At 34.0% G+C, this 19,129-nt stretch overlaps 1 protein-coding gene across 6 annotated transcripts in view; it reads right to left on the minus strand.

The window, feature by feature from the left end:
- Nucleotides 1-19,129, minus strand: part of KIF20B (kinesin family member 20B) — a 69,423-nt gene that overhangs the window by 3,431 nt on the left and 46,863 nt on the right. For 4 of the 6 annotated variants that reach the window (XM_079137483.1, XM_079137479.1, XM_079137481.1 and 1 more), the window contains exons 24-30: nt 18,151-18,278; nt 16,744-16,899; nt 11,788-11,964; nt 9,490-9,600; nt 7,427-7,624; nt 5,194-5,295; nt 4,634-4,784 (exon numbers count right to left, since the gene is read on the minus strand). In XM_079137483.1, the coding sequence (XP_078993609.1) occupies nt 4,634-4,784; nt 5,194-5,295; nt 7,427-7,624; nt 9,490-9,600; nt 11,788-11,964; nt 16,744-16,899; nt 18,151-18,278 (1,023 nt within the window). The remainder of the gene's footprint in view (nt 1-4,633; nt 4,785-5,193; nt 5,296-7,426; nt 7,625-9,489; nt 9,601-11,787; nt 11,965-16,743; nt 16,900-18,150; nt 18,279-19,129) is intronic. The other 2 variants (XM_079137484.1, XM_079137482.1) reach the window with 2 other exon arrangements.

Genomic DNA, 19,129 nt, shown 5'->3' on the forward strand with positions numbered 1-19,129 from the left:
TCCTTCAATAAATGAATGGATAGAGAAAATGTGAGGGTGGCTACTGGCAGCCAAGGTAGAGGCAGCCATACTGGAATTGGTTGGGGGCAGTGGCAGATTTGGAACCTAAGTGGCTTCTTCCAAGGAAGAGTGCTAGTGCAGCCACTACTGCAATCCAAGATCTTCATCTGTATACATAGATTGAATTATTGGTGGGGCAACAATCCTCAGATACCTCACTTAGGACAGATGAGGAAACTGAGGCTTGGTGAAGTTATGAAACTTGTCCAAAGTTACATAGCTTGTAAAGGGCCCAGCCAAGATTCAGATCCAGGTTGTAAAAATTAAGATGAACAAACTATAGCAAAGTTTCAGGAGAAAGAAAGATGTTTATGTTCCAGAGGCCAGTCATCCACCTCAGTGGCAGACAGATGAAGAAGTGGTTTGCACTGGAAAATGTACCTTCTCAGTTAAGTACCATAACCGTGTAGAAGCTGATGAGACAAGAGGAATGCATATCTGTGAAGATGCAATAAAATGATTGAAAGTTGTACGTATCTGATGATTGCCAGTACTGACCTATATGCTGTCAACATCTCCTTAACATATTATGCTCAGTAGACGTTACTGACTCAGTATCCAGGAAGAACAGTGTTTCTTTCCATGAAAGATGTGGGCTTACTAAAAGAGAACTTCTCATGTTGTCCACTCAAAGGTATAAATTATAAACACCAACCTCTTCAATTTAGACCAAACTTTACCCCAAACATACTTCTGAATTATTATAATCCATATTAAACAAGTGATATAAAATTTGATGGAAGAATAATATTCTAAAAGCAAAATAAAAGTGTTCAAAAAAAATGTGGTCCATATACACAATGGACTATTACTCAGTCATAAATAAGAATGAGATTATGTCATTTGCCAGTAAATAGATAGAACTGGAAGTTATTTTGCTAAGTGAAATAAGCCAGTACCAAAAAATCAAAGTCCAATGTTTTCTCTGATATATGGATACCTACTCATAATAGGCTGGGGGTGTGGGATGAATGGTCAAAACCAGATTGGACAGGTGGGGAATGTGGAATGGGAGAAAGGGAGGGGAGATGGGAATGATGTAGAATGAATCAGACCTTAGTTTCCCCATGTTCATATATAATATATATAACCAGTGTAACTCCACATCATGCACAACCACAAGAATGGGAAGTTATATTCAGGTATGTATGATACATCCATGTACATTCTACTGTCGTTTATAACTAAAAAGAACAAATAAAAATTTTAAAAAATAAGGTGGTGGATTTAGTTCAACAGCTATTCATAAAGATGTCCACAATGAATATTTAGTACAAATAATGTGCAACTGTGAAACCTTAACTTAAAATACACACACACACACACACACACAAATAAAGGATAGAAACAAAACTATTCACAGTTGATTTCTTCTAGGAAGTAAAAGAGGAATGTTTTTAAATTTCCCACTTTGTACATAGACTTTGTTTTCTAAATGATTTCTTTTTTTTTAATTTTTAATTACAGATGAACACAATACCTTTATTCTATTTATTTATGTGGTGCTGAGGATCAAACTCAGTGTCTCACATGTGTGAGGCAAGTGCTCTGCCACTGAGCTATAACCCTAGCCCGATACTGATTTCATTAGAAAACATATTTCCATGTGGGAGAATTCCTGAAAATCTCTCTCTCTCTCTCTCTCTCTCTCTCTCTCTCTCCATATATATACTTATATATAGGTACATCTCTATATAAATAAAATATTTAAGGAAATAGATTAAATGAAGAGTTTATTTGTCAGGAGACAAGCTGAGCTTAAGAGGATTGAGATAAGCTTGAAAGAACTGAGCTTCGGGTATCCAAGTAGACATTAAGACAAAAAGCCAAAATGACCCAGGCCTTTAACCACTTGTTGCAATAATAAAAGCAAGAGGCTAGACCTGAGAAAGCACCATCTCCTACTCATTCCCTTCTAGATTATACTACCCCATGAAATGGAAGCATGACCTAGGGTCAGGTGGATCAGCACAGAAGCAGGGGTCATCTAACTGCCTAGAGAGCTCCAAACAAAAGGGTCTTGCAGTTTTATCGACCTCAGGGCTGAAGCTTGGGGTGAGGAGATATGAGTGAAGAAGTACTGAGTCACAGTGCATAAGTTTTTTCAAGGTGCCATGCCCTCTCCCTCCATAAGTTGTTTGGGAGAGGCACCTTAAGAAGCCCCAGGGAAGAGGCTCTACTTAGCAATAGGCTATGAATGCAGGTGTATATCAGAGCATGGTTGGTCAGGGGTCCTGAGTTCTTGACAGTCACTCCCTTACCAGACTATAATACATTTAAAGTACACCAGTTCTGGTACAGGAAAGGACGTTTTCTCTCATGAGATCTACAAGGTTTTTGTGATTGCACTGGTTGGGCTTGGAAAAAAAAAAAAAAAAAATCACGCATATGATTTTGGCCTGGAGCCAAACTCTATTACGTGCAAGCCACTATACCAAGTGCTGAAGATGTGAATTAGACATTTTGTCCTTGTGGAGCTTACACTCTATAGAGGAAAAGATATTAACAAAATAAGTGCAAAGACAGAAAAAAATAGGATTGAGTAATGAAGGCTGAATGAAGATAGTGATGAGGAACTTTAGTGAAAGGTATCTTCCTTCCTTCCCAAAGCAGCAGCTCTGAGTTAAAGGATGAGAAAGCAGTTATAATGAGAACACTTATGTGTACCAGATAAAAGCAAACACAAGATGCCAAAGAATGCAATGATCACAAGGAAAAAGAAGGAGCTGGCATATTTTAGGAAATGTCAGAAGTCGATATGATTGAAGATGGCCTGTCATTAACCACAGAATAACAGGAGATAAGTTGGAGAGAGGGTCAGGAACCAGGTCATGCAGAGGAATGGGAAATCAAAGGAGTAACATAAAACAAAGAAGTGACATAATTCAATTTGCACTTTGAAAATATCACTCTGGCTATCATGTACTGAATGGATAGGAGATGGACTAGACATAAAAGCTAAGAGACCAGAGATACTGATTAATGGATTAGTAGAGGTTATCAGAGCAGCAGATTTTTTTTTCTTTTTTCTCTATATTTCCAAGTGATCTCCCACAACAGATATGTATTGTAGTTATAATCTAAAATAGGGATATCTTATATTCCTAGAAATAATTTTTAAAAATATGTCCATGCCAGGTATATTAGAAGGAAAGCTATTGAAGAACTGAGTCAATCAAGTAAGGAGGTCATTACCTTATAGGTACCTCCCTCTCTTGAAAACATTCCTTTTTAATATATGATGCAAATATAACTTACATAAAAATCTTCTAAAATAAAAAGTCCCTCCTGTTCAAATTTAGATGTTTTTAACAGTTTGCTGTTTATCCCTCCAGATATTTTCTATGTTCAAACTATACATTTTGAAAATATGTATTTTTTTAAAGTCTGAAAGATTCAAATTTCAAAACTGTGCATTAAATAATAATTTGCTATCCCAAATTATAAGAGCATCTTAGAATATTTTTCATCTTCAAGAAAAGCAATAACCTTTAATAGTTTAAGGTAGTTCATGGTTTCAAAATGGTATCACATTACATTTCTTTCAATGATGACATATCTGTGCAACCTGGATTTTCAGAAGCTGTATTTTCAGTGGTTTTTTGGCCTTATGTCTAATGGATGAGGCCATTAGTTTATTCTTGGGGTGTAGAAGCACAATGAAAATAATTACTGAGACACTAAGGGCTCTGAACCAAGAAAATTTAGAAAGCTCTGGAGTAAAATCTTCACAGAATGTATTTTCACACAACATATTTGACTCAACTCAATTGTCCCCTGCTTCTGGCCCCTCTATCTCCCCCACATTCCTCATTTCTGGTCTCTAATTCATCCAACTGCTGCTACTCAAGTGATCACACAAAACCCACACCCTTCTCACCACCAATGGTCCCTCCACATTCTACATGCCAGATACAGATTGCTACCTGAAATCGCAAGAATGTTCTCTATATATTTCTAGTCCTACCTGTATAAAAACTGTTTGATATGCATGTGTGCATTTGTGCATAGGTATGTGTGTGTGTGCAGTATACAATATTAATATATACATAGGTATCAACATGTCCAGATGATAATATAAAGAAAAAAGCATTATGTGTATGATTTTTGTGAATTCAATTAATATTAAAGGAAATGTTTTTGGCAAATTACTTTTGGATAATGTTCACATATGTATAGGCCATACACACATACACAATAAGGATATACATAATAATACTAATAGTAATTATCTCTGAGAGGTATCATCCTGCCAACATTTCAATACCTATTTCCTCCATAAAAATTTTCCCAAAGCTTTCTCCCCTCCAATACCATCATGCCACTTTGCTTGGACCACTATTATATTAAGCAGCCTGCTCTATCTAGATCAATTACTTATATATAACCCTTTCTCTTCCAATACATAATGAATACCTAGACACATAATCCTTTTGTTTCTTCCCACAGTGTCTATCTGTTTAAGCATAATATTCACTCAACAGAACAGGTGCTGAGTCAGTATACCTACCAATAAGATATCAGAAAGCACCACATCTAACAGAAAGGGTCATTTAATTAATTTTCTACAAACCTTTTGATTGAAGAATTGTCGGAGAATGTTGCAAAAAGTCTCCAAATTTCTGCAGTGTGCCTTCTTTTTTCTTAGTGGTCAAGTTTACACTAATTACAGGTGCATGACTCCGCAAAGAATATGTCTTCTTAGATGATGGATGTGTGGAAACCTAATAAACAAACATTTTTGTTATTGTTGATAAGAAATGTTAGAAAGAAACAATTATGGCCAGTTAAATTAGAGACCAGTGATAAGTTATGAATTCTTGGATAAGAAACTTAGGATTAAGAATACTGGAGGAGCAATGAAAGAGCCAGAGAACAGAAAAATGAGTTTGACAGTTTGAGAGTTGAGTCAGAAGTGATGCATTGAAGTACCGCCAGCTAATGGCCAAATGCTAAAGGTTATATTCCAAGCTGATTAGATGTATAGAAAATGGAAGATAAATGAGTTATAATTGGACACATTGGATCTCTGGATAATTACTAATCAGAACTTGACATCTTAATCTCCAGCTTTTATATTTTATAAATGCAAATGATGGAAATGGTCAATTTTGTGCAAATTAAAAGACAAACCTTTTGTTCCTTTTTGACCGAAGAATTTCTATGCTCTGAAGTAGGGAACTTAGAATTAGTTCTAGGTGTAGAATTCTTCTTATTTTCAGATTTCACCAAGTCCTAAAAATAATATATTTCAGCACCGATTAATTTCTTGACAGTATTTTATCTAGACTCCCAAAAAAAAAAAAAAAAAAAAAAAATCTGTAAAACGCCGTATTATCACTTAAAACTGTGGTTCTTATCTGGGGTCAGTTTTGACCACCAGGGGACACTTGCTATGTATGAAGATATTTTTGGTTGTCTTTGCAGGGAGGAAGAGGATAATGGCAACTAGTGGGCAGAGGTCAAGAATACTGCTAAACATCCCTGCAATTTGAAGGTCATTCCCACAACAAAGAAGTATGCAGTCCAAAATGTCAAATGTGCTAAGGTTGACACACTCTGACTGCAGATATGAGTTTTTCATATATATCATAAATAATGAATTACCCAAGCCAAATTATAAACCTGGAAGAGATAACAAGTTTCATTTTAATCTGACTTTTTAAATAAAGCACAGCCAAGTTATACCTAGTTTTCCCCATTCCCAAATCATACAAGCATCTATGTTTAAGACCTCTCACTGAAATCTGTCAACATCAAAAACAAACAAACTTCACACAGGTAAAATATGGAAACTAAAAACTATTATAATCTTTCTTCTTTACTAAATAGGCATGGAATCCTCCCCTATGTTTCCCCACATAACCACACAGGACAAAGTCCTTTCACAGGTCTAGTAATTGAATTTAACTGTTGTACATCCTAGTTGTACCAAAGAATATAAGTAGGAGGGTGGGAGGTAGAGAGAAGCAGAGAAAAAATCATGTCTGAGCATTAGAATCCAAGTTACAAAGTAGAAGGCATAAGAGTCATAAGAAGCTGTCTTCATGAAAGGAGAAAGACAAAAAATCATGGGAGGCAAATAAAGACTAAAGGGCTAGGCCATCACATTCACAGTATTGAGTAAAAAGCTCTCTGCAGTCTTGACTGGATTAGAAAATTGCATTGTATAAATGATTTTTCACAAAGACCCATATACATATTACATACACATATTAAACATATATACATACATATACACACTATATCAGTGAAGCTACAGCAGCATCAGTTCAAAAATTTAAGTTTCTACATGATATATCTAATACAATCTGCAAATCTTTTCTGAAACTCGTGTAAAGATATACACCAACAATAAAATGAACAGACTTATATTTTAACCCTCAAATACTACACTATATTTTTCCTTTTCCCTTGGCGTAAAAAACTGCATCCAAGAAAAATCAACTTAACACAGATTAAAATGATACTCAAACACTAAAGGTATTACATGTGTATCAGGACTACACTTAATAATATAAACTTGGCAAATTTATTATCTAACAGAGGGCTTCAGTAATATGGCTAATACTACCTGCTCTTTCACCAGCTTGAAAATATACTACTCTTTAATGGAGTAAACAAAGCTAGCAAAAAGTAATGTTGCTAGAGTTTATAATTACTTAAATGTAAAACAAATTACTTCAAAAGAAAATGTTACCCTTTTTTATATATCTACCAAACAGAGCAAAAGCTAAGCATTTTAAATTCATTAATACATTATTTTAAAATGGAGGAAACTGAGGATGAGAAAGCTTATGTGACTCACCAGATCTACACGATTAAGATGTAATTAAAGGTTTAACAGCCCTACCATTCAGAAGCTGCAGTAAGAAAAAGTAAATAGTTTAGTCTAGCACTACATGGAGGCCCAACTTTAATACCAGTTGATGGAAAAAGAATTTCTCTTCCAAAACTTCCTAGGACCAGGTAGATCTAAGGTTTTAGTTAAATGACAAAGACTATATACTCAAGCACGTTTAGTTTCTCTAATTTCATTATCTTTTTTTCCTTCCTCTGGATGGAAAGTGATAAGTTTGAAGGAGATTAGTATATGGAAAATGACCTCCAGTAAAATCTACCATCTTGTGACCTATTACAGTTTAAATGAAACAAGGAGCAAGTTTTGTATTTTAATACTCACAGTCTTTTGTCTAAGAACTATTATGCCACAGTATTATTCTTAAAGGGTATAAAATATGCCTTAAAATTATGATTTTGATCTCCATACAAACAGAAAGGTAGCGTAGCAGAGCTTAACTATATATTAAAACATAGCTTAATAATAATATTTACTGTTAAATTTACTCATCGATTAAATATTTACCTCCTCCATTTCATTACTCTTCCTCTTCCGGGCCTTGGAAATCTTAACTGTCACTGATGTGGTACAACCAGGGTGTTTTACTTCCATTTTGTTTGGCTGTAAAGGTGTAAACTGAATCTCTAACTCAGGTTTTGGAAATCGAGTACTCTGTTCATTTTCTGTTGACACTTCACAAGAGTCAAGAACTACAGATCCATCCTATAATAAAATTAAAAATGAAAAAATAATTTGTATAGAATAAGAATTTACAACCACAAAATTCTCTCATGCCTATTAAAGACAACAAATTAGGAAAAATAAAAACTATGCTGGGACACAGAAAGGACAGCAAGACTGAGTTATCATCAACATTCTACTAGGTTTACACATGGTATGTTAAAATTGGAAGAGAGCTTGGGAGTTTAGCTCAGTGGTAAAACACATGCTTAGCATGCATGAGGCCCTGGGTTCAATTCCTATAATCAATAAAAATTAGGTGAAACTTAGAAATCAAACTTAGAAATCAGCATTCTCCAAACTTGTATGATCATGATAATTACCTAGATAGAGACCTTATTAAAGATTATAGGACCTTACCACAAACCTACTTAGTCAAAAATCTCTGAGAGAAGAGTTTGGAATATTTAACACCCAATAATCACAGGCTTAAAGCTGGCTACAAATTCTTTGCTACTCTTCTCATTGAGAAAGGAATTTCTCATTCTCCTCTTATATCTGGACTGTCCTTATGCTCTCTGTGGCAAATAAGATGGGATAGAAATAACATACAGTTGTCTAAAGTTCAATGATAAAAAGCATTCTAACCTCCATACCATCCTCTTGGATCACTAACTTCCAAGTCATTTTCCCCTCCTCAAAATTCATCCTAGAATACAGCCACTGTGTTGTGAAAAGCTCAGGGCATGGGCAGAGGCCACCGATAAGTTCAGAACCAGAATCAACTGCCAGCTATGCAAATGAATCATGTTCGGGCTTTCAGTCTAGCTGAACGTGCTGATTTCATGAAGGCAGGAAAAGTACATAAAAGAGCATGACAATATGATTCACCCAAAACTATGAAATATATAATAACTGCGGGAATAATTAATAGGAAATTGGAACCAGGAGGTTTAGGATAACTCATATAAATATATGGAGAAAGAAAGGTTCTGTTACATGTGATTGCTCATGTAATCAAGAATTAAACCTTATTTCTGGATCAGATTTAAATTTTTCCACAAACTTTTTGATTTGTATTAGTCCCTAAGATCAATACTAATTATCTGAAACTACCAAGAACTATCAAGGAAAGGAATGGATCATGTTATTTTCCCAGATTAAAATAAAATGCCTTTCTTTTCCCATTTGCTTAGAAAGCCTCTACTCACCATTAAGGTCTCTAACCTACTTCCACAATCCCCCAGGCAAATACACTGCATCTTCTGCAGAGTTATTTCCAGCGTTCACTTCATGTTTCTATCACAATACTTAGCCTATTATGTTTGTAGCCTCATGGCTTAGTACATTTCCAAACTCTGAATGCTCTGAATAAATTTGTTTAAAAATAAACTTAAAAAGTAATCTTACCTTCAAAAACAAAATGACAAGAAATTTTTATCTATTTCCTGTCCAATCTGAGAATATCTGTATTATCCAGTTATTTGCCGAAGACTCAACCAATTCACATTATAGGAAAGTCAATGTGCATTATTAATGGCTGGTGACAAAGTTATTATGTGGACGCAATTCCCAAAAACATATTATTTAATACAATGCTTACTAAAGGAACCTCTTATGAGAGCAAATAATGACCCCTATTTTATCAGTTGTGGAATTTTCTATTTCTGATCATTGAGTTTGTGTGTATTAAGAGATCTGTTTTTAAGGAGATTAGCACCATCTGGAGATTTAATCTACCAAAAGAGAAGCCTCCAGTTTTCCTTCACACAGCCCCACACACATGTAGGTAATTATGAAGCAAGGCACCTACAAGTATTGATTACATTACACTTGGAAGTATTATGAGATGACTAATGGTAGAGAAAGAGAACAAAAAGCAAAGAACTGTGTTACTGAATACTCACCTCTACTGCATTCCTGGAAATTTCAAAACTTGTTGACTGAGGTTCAGTTTCAACTCTGTCAGTATCCACTGAGGTAGTATGTCTGGGTTTGATATCCATGCTTTGTTTTTCCTAAAATAAGGAAATATTAAATAAGTCATTATATTCCATGTATGTATTATAGGTCAATTACATTCTACTATCATGTATAACTAAAAAGAACAAATTAAAACTTTTTTTGAAAAAGAAGTAATTTTAACCTGAAAATACATAAAACTGCTCACATAAAGAATACAAAATCTGAAAGACATGGCACATGCCTTTAATCCCAGCTTCTCTTGGGAGATCAAGGCTGGAGGATCCTAAGTTCTAGATCAGCCTGGGCAACTTAATCTAGATCAGACTCTGTCTCATAAAAAATAAAAAGTATTGGGGATATAGCTCAGTGGTAGAGCACTTGTTTAGAATGCAGGAGGACCTGGATTTAATTCCCAGCCAAAAAATAATAATCTCCCCCAAGAAATAGGAATATATATAAAATTAAGATTTGCATGGACCAAACAGTGAAAAATATTAAAGATTTCAATGACCACCTAACCCTCCTTCCACCTCTTTCAACCTCAGAGATTCAGGAGAGGCTCAGCAATACTTTAGCCTCATGTGAATCTAGTCTAAGGAAAATTCGTAAGATGACTTTCGCCGTCCAAAATGTTTCCTGTACACTCTCTCATTTTACTTTCATGGCAACTTTCTAGTTAGGTATAACAAGAATCATTATTCCTACTTTCCATATGAAGAAACAAAGACCTAGCTAGACATGTTAAATGACATGACCAAGGCCTGTACTAAACTGTATTTTAAACACCTCAATTACTTTTGATAACACAATTTTGAAAAACTAGTCTTTTGTGGAATGTGATCACTCAGGTAGAGTTTAGGAATAGAACCTATATTATGGGAAAATGAAATGGAAAGTGCTCAATAAGAAAAGATTTAGCTATCATTATGGCTTTCAGGCCTTAAGGTCAAAGTGATAACCTAAAGTCATAATAATTAAGGTCTTCAGGCCATAGCGATACCTACATCTTTTCTTGCAGCACACTTCTCATCCTATATTCCCATAAAGTAGGTTCACTTCCTAAACCCTATTTAAGTGATCTATAAAGAAATATCAAATAACATTTTTAAACTTGGTAAGTTCCAATGTATATGGTCTTATCACAGTCATCAAAGTTTTTAAAAAAATCAAATACACCTTTTATGTCATCTATCCACTACTGCCAAATAATAAAAACACTCTGTAATTCCTAGAGGGGAAAGCAACCAGCATGTATTAGTGTCCAAATTTTATCAGGAAATGTGATAAAATTTTATAATGCTCTCAATTAATTTCATAACTCTATCAGTTTATAACATTGTTATAAACTGTTTTAGATAAGGTTTAGAAATGTTAAATAGTGTTCCCCAAAGGTACCAGAACAATAGTAACAGCAGTGATACCTAACAGTTTTTGACTTTCAAGTCTGTGTCATTTATACGATACTACCACTTTTTAGAGGGATAGTATTTCTCTCAGAATCATTTCTTTTGATATCTCTTTCTTTTCTCTCTCTCTCAAACACACACACACATTTTTCCCTTATTGCTTAAGGCTTTAGAGAAGTAAGTGCAAATTATTTATTCCAGAAAGACTAGCTTCAGATGTACCCTGATTCCACTTAATGGCACATAGCACTGCAAAACAATTATCAGAGTTCTTACCACAGTGGAAGCCAGCGCCTGCTAGTTGCTTTCCCCATTATGAAAGGCAATCCTCTTCATTTCAGGATTCCCAGCCCCAAATATATTAATACAAGAGTAACTGCTTGAACAACTCATGATGTGCTACACTATTGTGCTTACTTTCAAAATAATTTGTATCATGGATGGCCCAAGTACTCATGGTAAATCATACTTCCATAATTTAAAGATAAGTTAGTAACAAAATCATAAATTATTGATTTTCTAATTATTCTACATGGGAATATTAACAAAACTTTAGAGAAAGTGCTACATCTCAGGCCTTGACAAATTAATCATAATGATAAACTCTCAAAACTCAAAATTCATGACAAATATCCAGATTTTTCAAACTCTGATTTTTCTCGGGTCTACTGCAATAATTTAATTGAGAGTGAATCAATTAATTTTAAATTTTTTCTACATTCAAAAAAGGCATAGAAATAACAAGATTCTAAACCCCATCAATATATACAACTATCATGCACCAATAAAACATGTAGAGGAAAAAAAAAAAAGAAAGAACAAGATTCTACTGACTATTTCAGACACTACTGATGTGATCTTTTTTAACTGTTCAATTTCATTATCTTTCTGTATGTTACTGGAGATCAGAGCTTTCAACTGTATTTCTAAAGCTGCAACCAGTTGATCCCGTTCTTCTCTCCACTTTTGAAGGTCACTATTTTTCTCTGCCAGCTGTGCTGTCAGTATCTCCTACACAATAAATAGAGAAAATACTGAACTAAACCACATGATGAATCTAAGAATGTTTAGAAACTTCTAGAATTTTTAGTATAAGTAACAATATGAATACAATGACAAACAAGATAGATAACAAAATATGTACTCAAGTGTAGATAAAACATTTACCCAGAAAATAAAATGCACGGTACTATTATATACATTTAATGTCCATGTTATAATTATCCCTATTCCATCCTCATTCAAAGAAACTGGTTTATTGGACATTTCTTTCAATATACAATTGTAGCTATGGCCTTTAATCTAATACCAGTATTTCCATCAATATTTGGGAAATGAGAGGATAAAATTATAGTAAAACAAATGACAAACCCAACAGCAATAAACGATAGAAAAGTGAAAATTTTAAAATGCTTCATTTACACTGGGTTCAAAAATTGTGAAATACTTATTAGTAAATTAAGGAAATATGTAAAAAACCTCAACTGAAAAACTATAAAACATTGCTAAAAGAGATTAAAGAACCTCTAAATAAGTGGAGAGTAAATCTGTGTTTAAGGATCAAAACACTAAATATTGTTAAGATGTCATTTCTCTCCCCAAATAAGTCCGAAGAGTCAAGGTAATTTCAATCAAAACCCAGTTGGATGGACATGTGTGAAGAATTAAAAGAGCTGATTCTAAAAGTTAAATGAAAATACAATGATCTAGAATAGTCAAAATTACTTTGAAAAGGAAGAAGAGGAGGAAGCAATCAACTATCATTTCAAGACTACTACCAAAAAAAAACCAGTGTGACAATGACATAAGAATAGACAGAAATCAGTGAAACAGAAGAAAGGGTCCACAAATATGATCAGTTGACACTTTACTGAAATGTCACAGAAATTCAACACTGAAATAACGGTCTTTTAACACATGGTACAGAAAGACTTGAATAATTAAATAAAATTTAACCAACTCTAATCTTCTACCACATACAAAAATTAATCCTTGGACAAAAGATTTATGACAAGCTGGGCACGGTGGCACATTCCTATAATCCCAATGGCTCGGGAGGCTGAGGCAGGAGGATCAGGAGTTCAAAGCCAGCCTCAGCAACTTAGCGAGGTGCTAAGCAACATAGTGAAACCCTGTCCCTAAATAAAATACAAAATAGGGTAGGACATGTGGCTCAGTGGTTGAATGCCTCCGAGTTCAATCCTCAGTACCAAAAAAAAAAGAAAGAAAAAAGATTTATGACCAAAGTAGAAGAGCAGTGGCAAACAGTTGTTCAATACTACCAGGTCACTTGGTAACCCACATTAAAATGAGATGACTCCTATCTCACACACAAAAAACAAGTCTGTCTAAGATCTAAATATGACAGGTAAAAAGATAAAGCCTCAAAACTTTCAAGAAATGATAAAAGAGAACACCTTCGTGTCCTTGAAGTTCATGAAGAGAAGATTAGGGAAATTAGCTACAATGAATTCTAGAACTTCTATTGATAAAAAGGCAATAAGAGAGTGAAAAAGCAAACAGGATACTAAAAGAAGGCCCTTGCATAACATTGGATAGGCTCCTATCCAGAAAAATATAAAGAACTCCTACAGGGGCTGGGGATGTAACTCAGTGGTAGAGTGCTGGCTTAGCATGTATGAGGCACTGGGTTCAATCCTCAGCACCACATAAAAATAAATAAATTAAATAAGGTATTGTGTCCATCTATAACTAAAAAATATTGAAGAAAAAAAAAAAGAATTCCTACAAATCAACAAGGAAAAACTAGACAATCCAACAGAAAGCCAGGCAAGGGGACTTGTATAAGCAAAGTCAATAAATAAATGAAATAATTTCAACTTTACTACTAATCAGGGAAAAGCATATTAAAAGCATAAAAAAAAAATGACAGTATTTTGTGTTGGTGGGAATATATAGCTACTGCAATACTAGTTTGGAGTACAAATGGGTACAACTATTTTGAAAATCAGGCCAGAAATCCACTAGTTTCACATATATACATACATTCTATCATCCAGCAATTCTATTTTATATACATATGCAACAGAAATACATGCACATGTGCACCAAAATACTCATAATGCTGAAATCAGAAAATACCACAAATATCTTCAACATTAAAACAAACAAATGGTGGTTTATTTCACACACTGAAATAATCAGCAGTGAAAATGGACTATCTTCAGTTGCATGTAACATGGATGATTCACTCAAATGTCATTCTGAATGAAAAACAATCAGGCACAAAATGTATTCATATCTGCCCATTTATAAAAAATTCAAAATTAACACAACTGAAGTACAGCATTAAAAGACAGAATAGTTATTCTCACTGCAAAGAGGCAGAAGACAGAGCCTCTGAGATGCTGGCAATATTCTATTTCTTGAAATGGGTATTAGTTAAAAGCGTGCTGGCTTTACAATAATTCACTGAACTAAATGCATTTTTTTTTTTAACTTTCTGTCTTATATGTTACAATCAAAAAGGTTTAAAAATCAAAAATGTACTCCTTAACTGTAAAAGGCACATACACAACTTAAGTATGGTTATAAAGAAAATGGGAGAAATAAGCAAACTGGCTTTCCCTAGGATCAAAAAACCAATGAGCAGTGGCGGGTTTACAGTTCCCAGCTTCAGGAGACTGAGGCAGAACTGCTTAAATTCAAGAGACTGAGGCCAGCCCAAGCAACATAATGAGACACTGCCTCAAAAAACAAAAAGGAAAAATTCAAAATGGGTTTTCCTGCGTATATTATTGCCCAAGGGACCATTTACTAGGAAAAGTAGGCTTTAATAGTCTATAGTTTTGATTTTACTTCTTGTCTCTTATTAATGACCAGCAAGTTTCACTGAGCTATATAGGACAGCAACAAAGAATCAGAAGCAACCTTGGTAGCATCAGAATTCTGTTCAACCCAATACTTCTTTGATATAGTTTGGATCTAAAATGTCTCTCAAAGTCCCATGTGTTGAAAGTGTGGTCTCCAGATTCACTGTTGGGAAGTGGGGAACCTTCAAGTGGGGGAGCCCAGTGGGAGATTATAGGTCATTATTGATAAGCCCTTGAAGAGTATTGTGGGACCATGGTCTCTTCCTCTTCCTTTTGCTTCCCCACCATTAGGTGAAAGGTTTTGCTCTGTCACATATTCCCACTGTGATGTTGCATCACAGACCCAAAGCAATGAGCCAACAGATCATGGATTGAAATCTCTAAACTATGAGCAGAAAATAAACCTGTTCTCTTTATAAGCCGATTATCTTAAGTATTGTTACAGTACAGGAAGCTGCCCAACAGATTCCTAGAGGTACTTCCAAACACATGGATTTGGTACCTGAAATGCAATATATGACCATCTCAGAGATACAGTAATGATCAGTAATACTCTCATGGGATTTCTCATATGACAAAAATAAAGAAAAAAGTTGATACTCTACTGAAATGAGACAATTAAATATAATGTAGTATTCTGGATTAGATCCTGAACCCAAAAAGACAGCAGTCAGAAAAACAGTAAATTTCAAATACAGTCTAAAGTTCAGCTAACAGTATTATAAATACAAATTTGTTGGTTTTGATGATTGTATTGTAATGTAAGATACCAACACCAAAAATTCTTTTTACTAGTTTGTTAACTTTTCTGTAAACAGTAATTTCAAAATAAAAATGTAATGTTTTATTAATAGGATCAAATGAAGTTTATTTTCACCAAACAACACAAAAGCAGAAAACTTCAGAAGAGACCCTGTGCTTGCAGAAAGGACAGATACTTCAAGTGCTTTCTGAGATATGGCTTCTGCTTTTTGAAGACTACATATGGTACACAATTAAATGTAGTCTGTCCACAAATCTACCATTGAGAGCTTGAGGGATGCTGATGCACTTTTGCTCTGCCTTTCTATCTATGTTTGGCAGCCCAGGGACAGAGCCAGTGTACTACTTTGTGTTCCCTTTCCACTTCAGCCCTGGATCAAATCAAAAGCCCTAAAGACCTACAAAAGCAACAAAATCTCCTCAGCATCTTACATAATGAGGGAAAAAGTGACCATTGATTTTTCTGCAGGACCAAGTGATCTTAGGATCAATGACGACTCTTCTTTTTTCTGACTATGTGTCAAATAGACTAAGTGTCAATTAAAACAGGAAAAGAAAAAAGCAGGCTAAGATGGAATCATACAAGCCAGTGAAAAACTAAACATCATTTCTACCTATGTAGTTTTCTAGAAACTATTTAGTTGACTTTTTCCAAAGCTCTGATAAAACTGGGTTCTGAAGTAACGTCCTAGAATCTGCAGTTTAAAATGTGCAAATTTTAAAATATTATAGGGAAAAACTGCAGCAGTCCAAAAGGAAGAGATTTTTAAGTTCAGTACCTACACATTGACAGACAATTTCCAAACTTGCTAAATGAACTGAGAACAGTTAGAACAACATGAGTGAACCAGTCACAGTGGTATAAGCCTGTAATTCCAACAACTAAGGAGCCTGAAGAATCCCTAGTTTGAGACCAGCTTGGGCAACTTAGTAAGACACTGTATCAAAATAAAGAATAAAATGGGTTAGGAATGTATCTCAGTGGTAGAGAACCTCTGGGTTCAACAACCAGTACCAAAGAGGGGGTTCAGGGAGGAACATAAATGAATGTCAAGATAAACAGAAAAGTTATCTTAAAAAATCTGCCTTAAGAAAAAAAGTTAACCATGGAGCGACTAGTAACCCCAGTAATAAATGTAACAAAGCAAATCAAAGAAAGCTGATGAAACATAACAAAGATATAATGGTTACCAACCACTTCATTTTGTTGCTTTAAACAACGCTCCCTATCTTCAGCATATTTTTTCATGTCTTTGTTTCGTAGATTCTCAGCCTCTTTGGCTTGAGCAATAAGCATCATTTTTTCTTCTAACCATTTCTTTCTATCATCTTTATATTTCTTCTCAGATTCCTGTAAGTATAAATGGTACAAGTTACTATCACATGCCTGAGTTGTCAGTAAATATGATTTTATAACATTTTCATGCAACCTATCACTTTGTACCTTCTTAAAAAATACAAAAGTTTTTTTTTAATTTAATAAGATTAGAATTATTATAGATTATTAAAAAATTACCTTTTTTTCCTTTATAAACTTTACTTTTCTATAAAGTCCACTTACGAATTTTATCAGTGAGTTTAATAAGAAATAATATAAATTTCTGAAAGAGTTACAGTGACTCAAGTCTTCTTGAATTCCAAGGGCAAAGGGGGCTTGGTTTGTGGTAGTCACTTCTAAAGGCACAATTTTGAAAATAAAATATTACTGGTATAGGATGCCAAATAAAGAATATTTTGTAGTAACAGGATGTTTATTAAAGGAACATTCAGAACAGCTGAACAGAAATTACAGATTAATAATTCTCCAACAGGGTTCAACAGAGTCTCTGGGTTCACAGGCATCTAAATTTTTACATTCAAATTCAAAGTAAACTCCACTTGAAACAAAAATAATATCACTTTAAAAGCATCTAAAACCATGGTACCGGAAGAACTATGGCAGTCCATTCCACAATTAGAAAGTTTATAAACTAAGATATAGGATTACATCCCAGAATAATGCAAAATACACCAACACTTCTCAACATAAATATCTTAATATGGTAGATGTACTATTTTTTATAATGTCATAGACACTTTATTAAATTCCTGGAAAAAAACTGTCCCTTCATGTTGTTTTCTACATACAGCATGTTAAAGCTGAAAAAGCAAAATATACGTAAGTACAAAATAGAATATCCACTATATAGTATGATATCATATGTATTCCAGTGTTCAGATATATGACTCTATTCTGATTAAATAATTAAACTTTGAAAAGATTAGTAGTAATCAAAATAATGATGATCATCTTCTCCATAGTGGTATTACTGGCTGAGTAAGAAATTTAAAAAGTAGAAAAATAGAAACAAAAATATTAGAAATGAAGACTTGGAAATTAAATGCATAAAATATGAAATGGAGGATCTAATAGCTGCATTTTAAATGACACTTAATGGTTTGTATCCTGGGAAATTTTCTTCCATGTCATTTCAACATGAACTGAAAATTATAGATAAACATTTCCCAAGTATTACTTCACATATATCTAGGTTAATTACAAAATATAAAATACTGAATCCTTCTCTTATTAGAAATAGAAATGAAGAGACAGAAATCATACCTGTAACTCATCTTGAAGCTTACTGAGCTTTCTACTAAGTATGTCTGGGTTATCCTCAAATTGTTTATTTGACTTTTTATTACTTGTGGTTTCCAGGTCTTTGCATTTTTCTTTCCATTTTTCCAATTCTGATTTGAAGACACAAAATTATTTTTAAAAACATACAAAAGATATACCACTTAGAGATAATATGTGGTATGGGATATAGACAAAAACCAGCAGAGTCCCAAAATATACACCAATATGAAATTGAGACTATTTTTATGGTTTTATTGGTATATTATAGTTACACATAACAGTTGGATACATTGTGACATTCAAACATATACACAATACAGTTGAATCAACCTCATTTGCCAGTACCTCGGCTTTTCTTCCCCCTGGTCCCATTCCTCTACTCTACTGAGGAACTGAGACTATTTCTAATGACTGAACTTTTAAGAGTTCTTTCCCAACTCTTAGTGAAAAGAAACTAGGGACCTCTCAGGAATTAAATGACTCATGTTCAGAATACATAGTATAAATTCATTTTACCTTTAATTCTATAAGATGTTTTATGTATTTCTCAAAAAAAACAAAAAGCTATGCCAGGGCTGTGAAAGTGACTATGAAACTACAAAGTGGAATGTACTCATTATCATTGTCACTTCATCCACCAATATGTTGTTTTAGGGTTTACAAAGTGCTCTTATATTAATCATCTTCTCTAATAATAATAATAATTGTATACATGGCATATATCAGCAGCAGCAGCATTTTACAAGAGGACAAATAGACTCAATCAGCTCAAGTATCTTGCCAAGGTCATATACAAAATGGCATGGGTAGTTTCCTCATTCTAAATTTCCTGAGGTCTGAGGTGTAGCTCAGTGGTAGAATGTATGCACAAGGCCCTGAATTTTATCCCTTGCACCACAAAATACATAAAAACAAAATAAATAAATTTCTTGTTTTTTCTGTAAGAAAAAATGTGTTAGTA

This window comes from Sciurus vulgaris, assembly GCF_902686455.1.
Source record: "Sciurus vulgaris genome assembly, chromosome: 4".
NCBI lineage: Eukaryota > Metazoa > Chordata > Mammalia > Rodentia > Sciuridae > Sciurus > Sciurus vulgaris.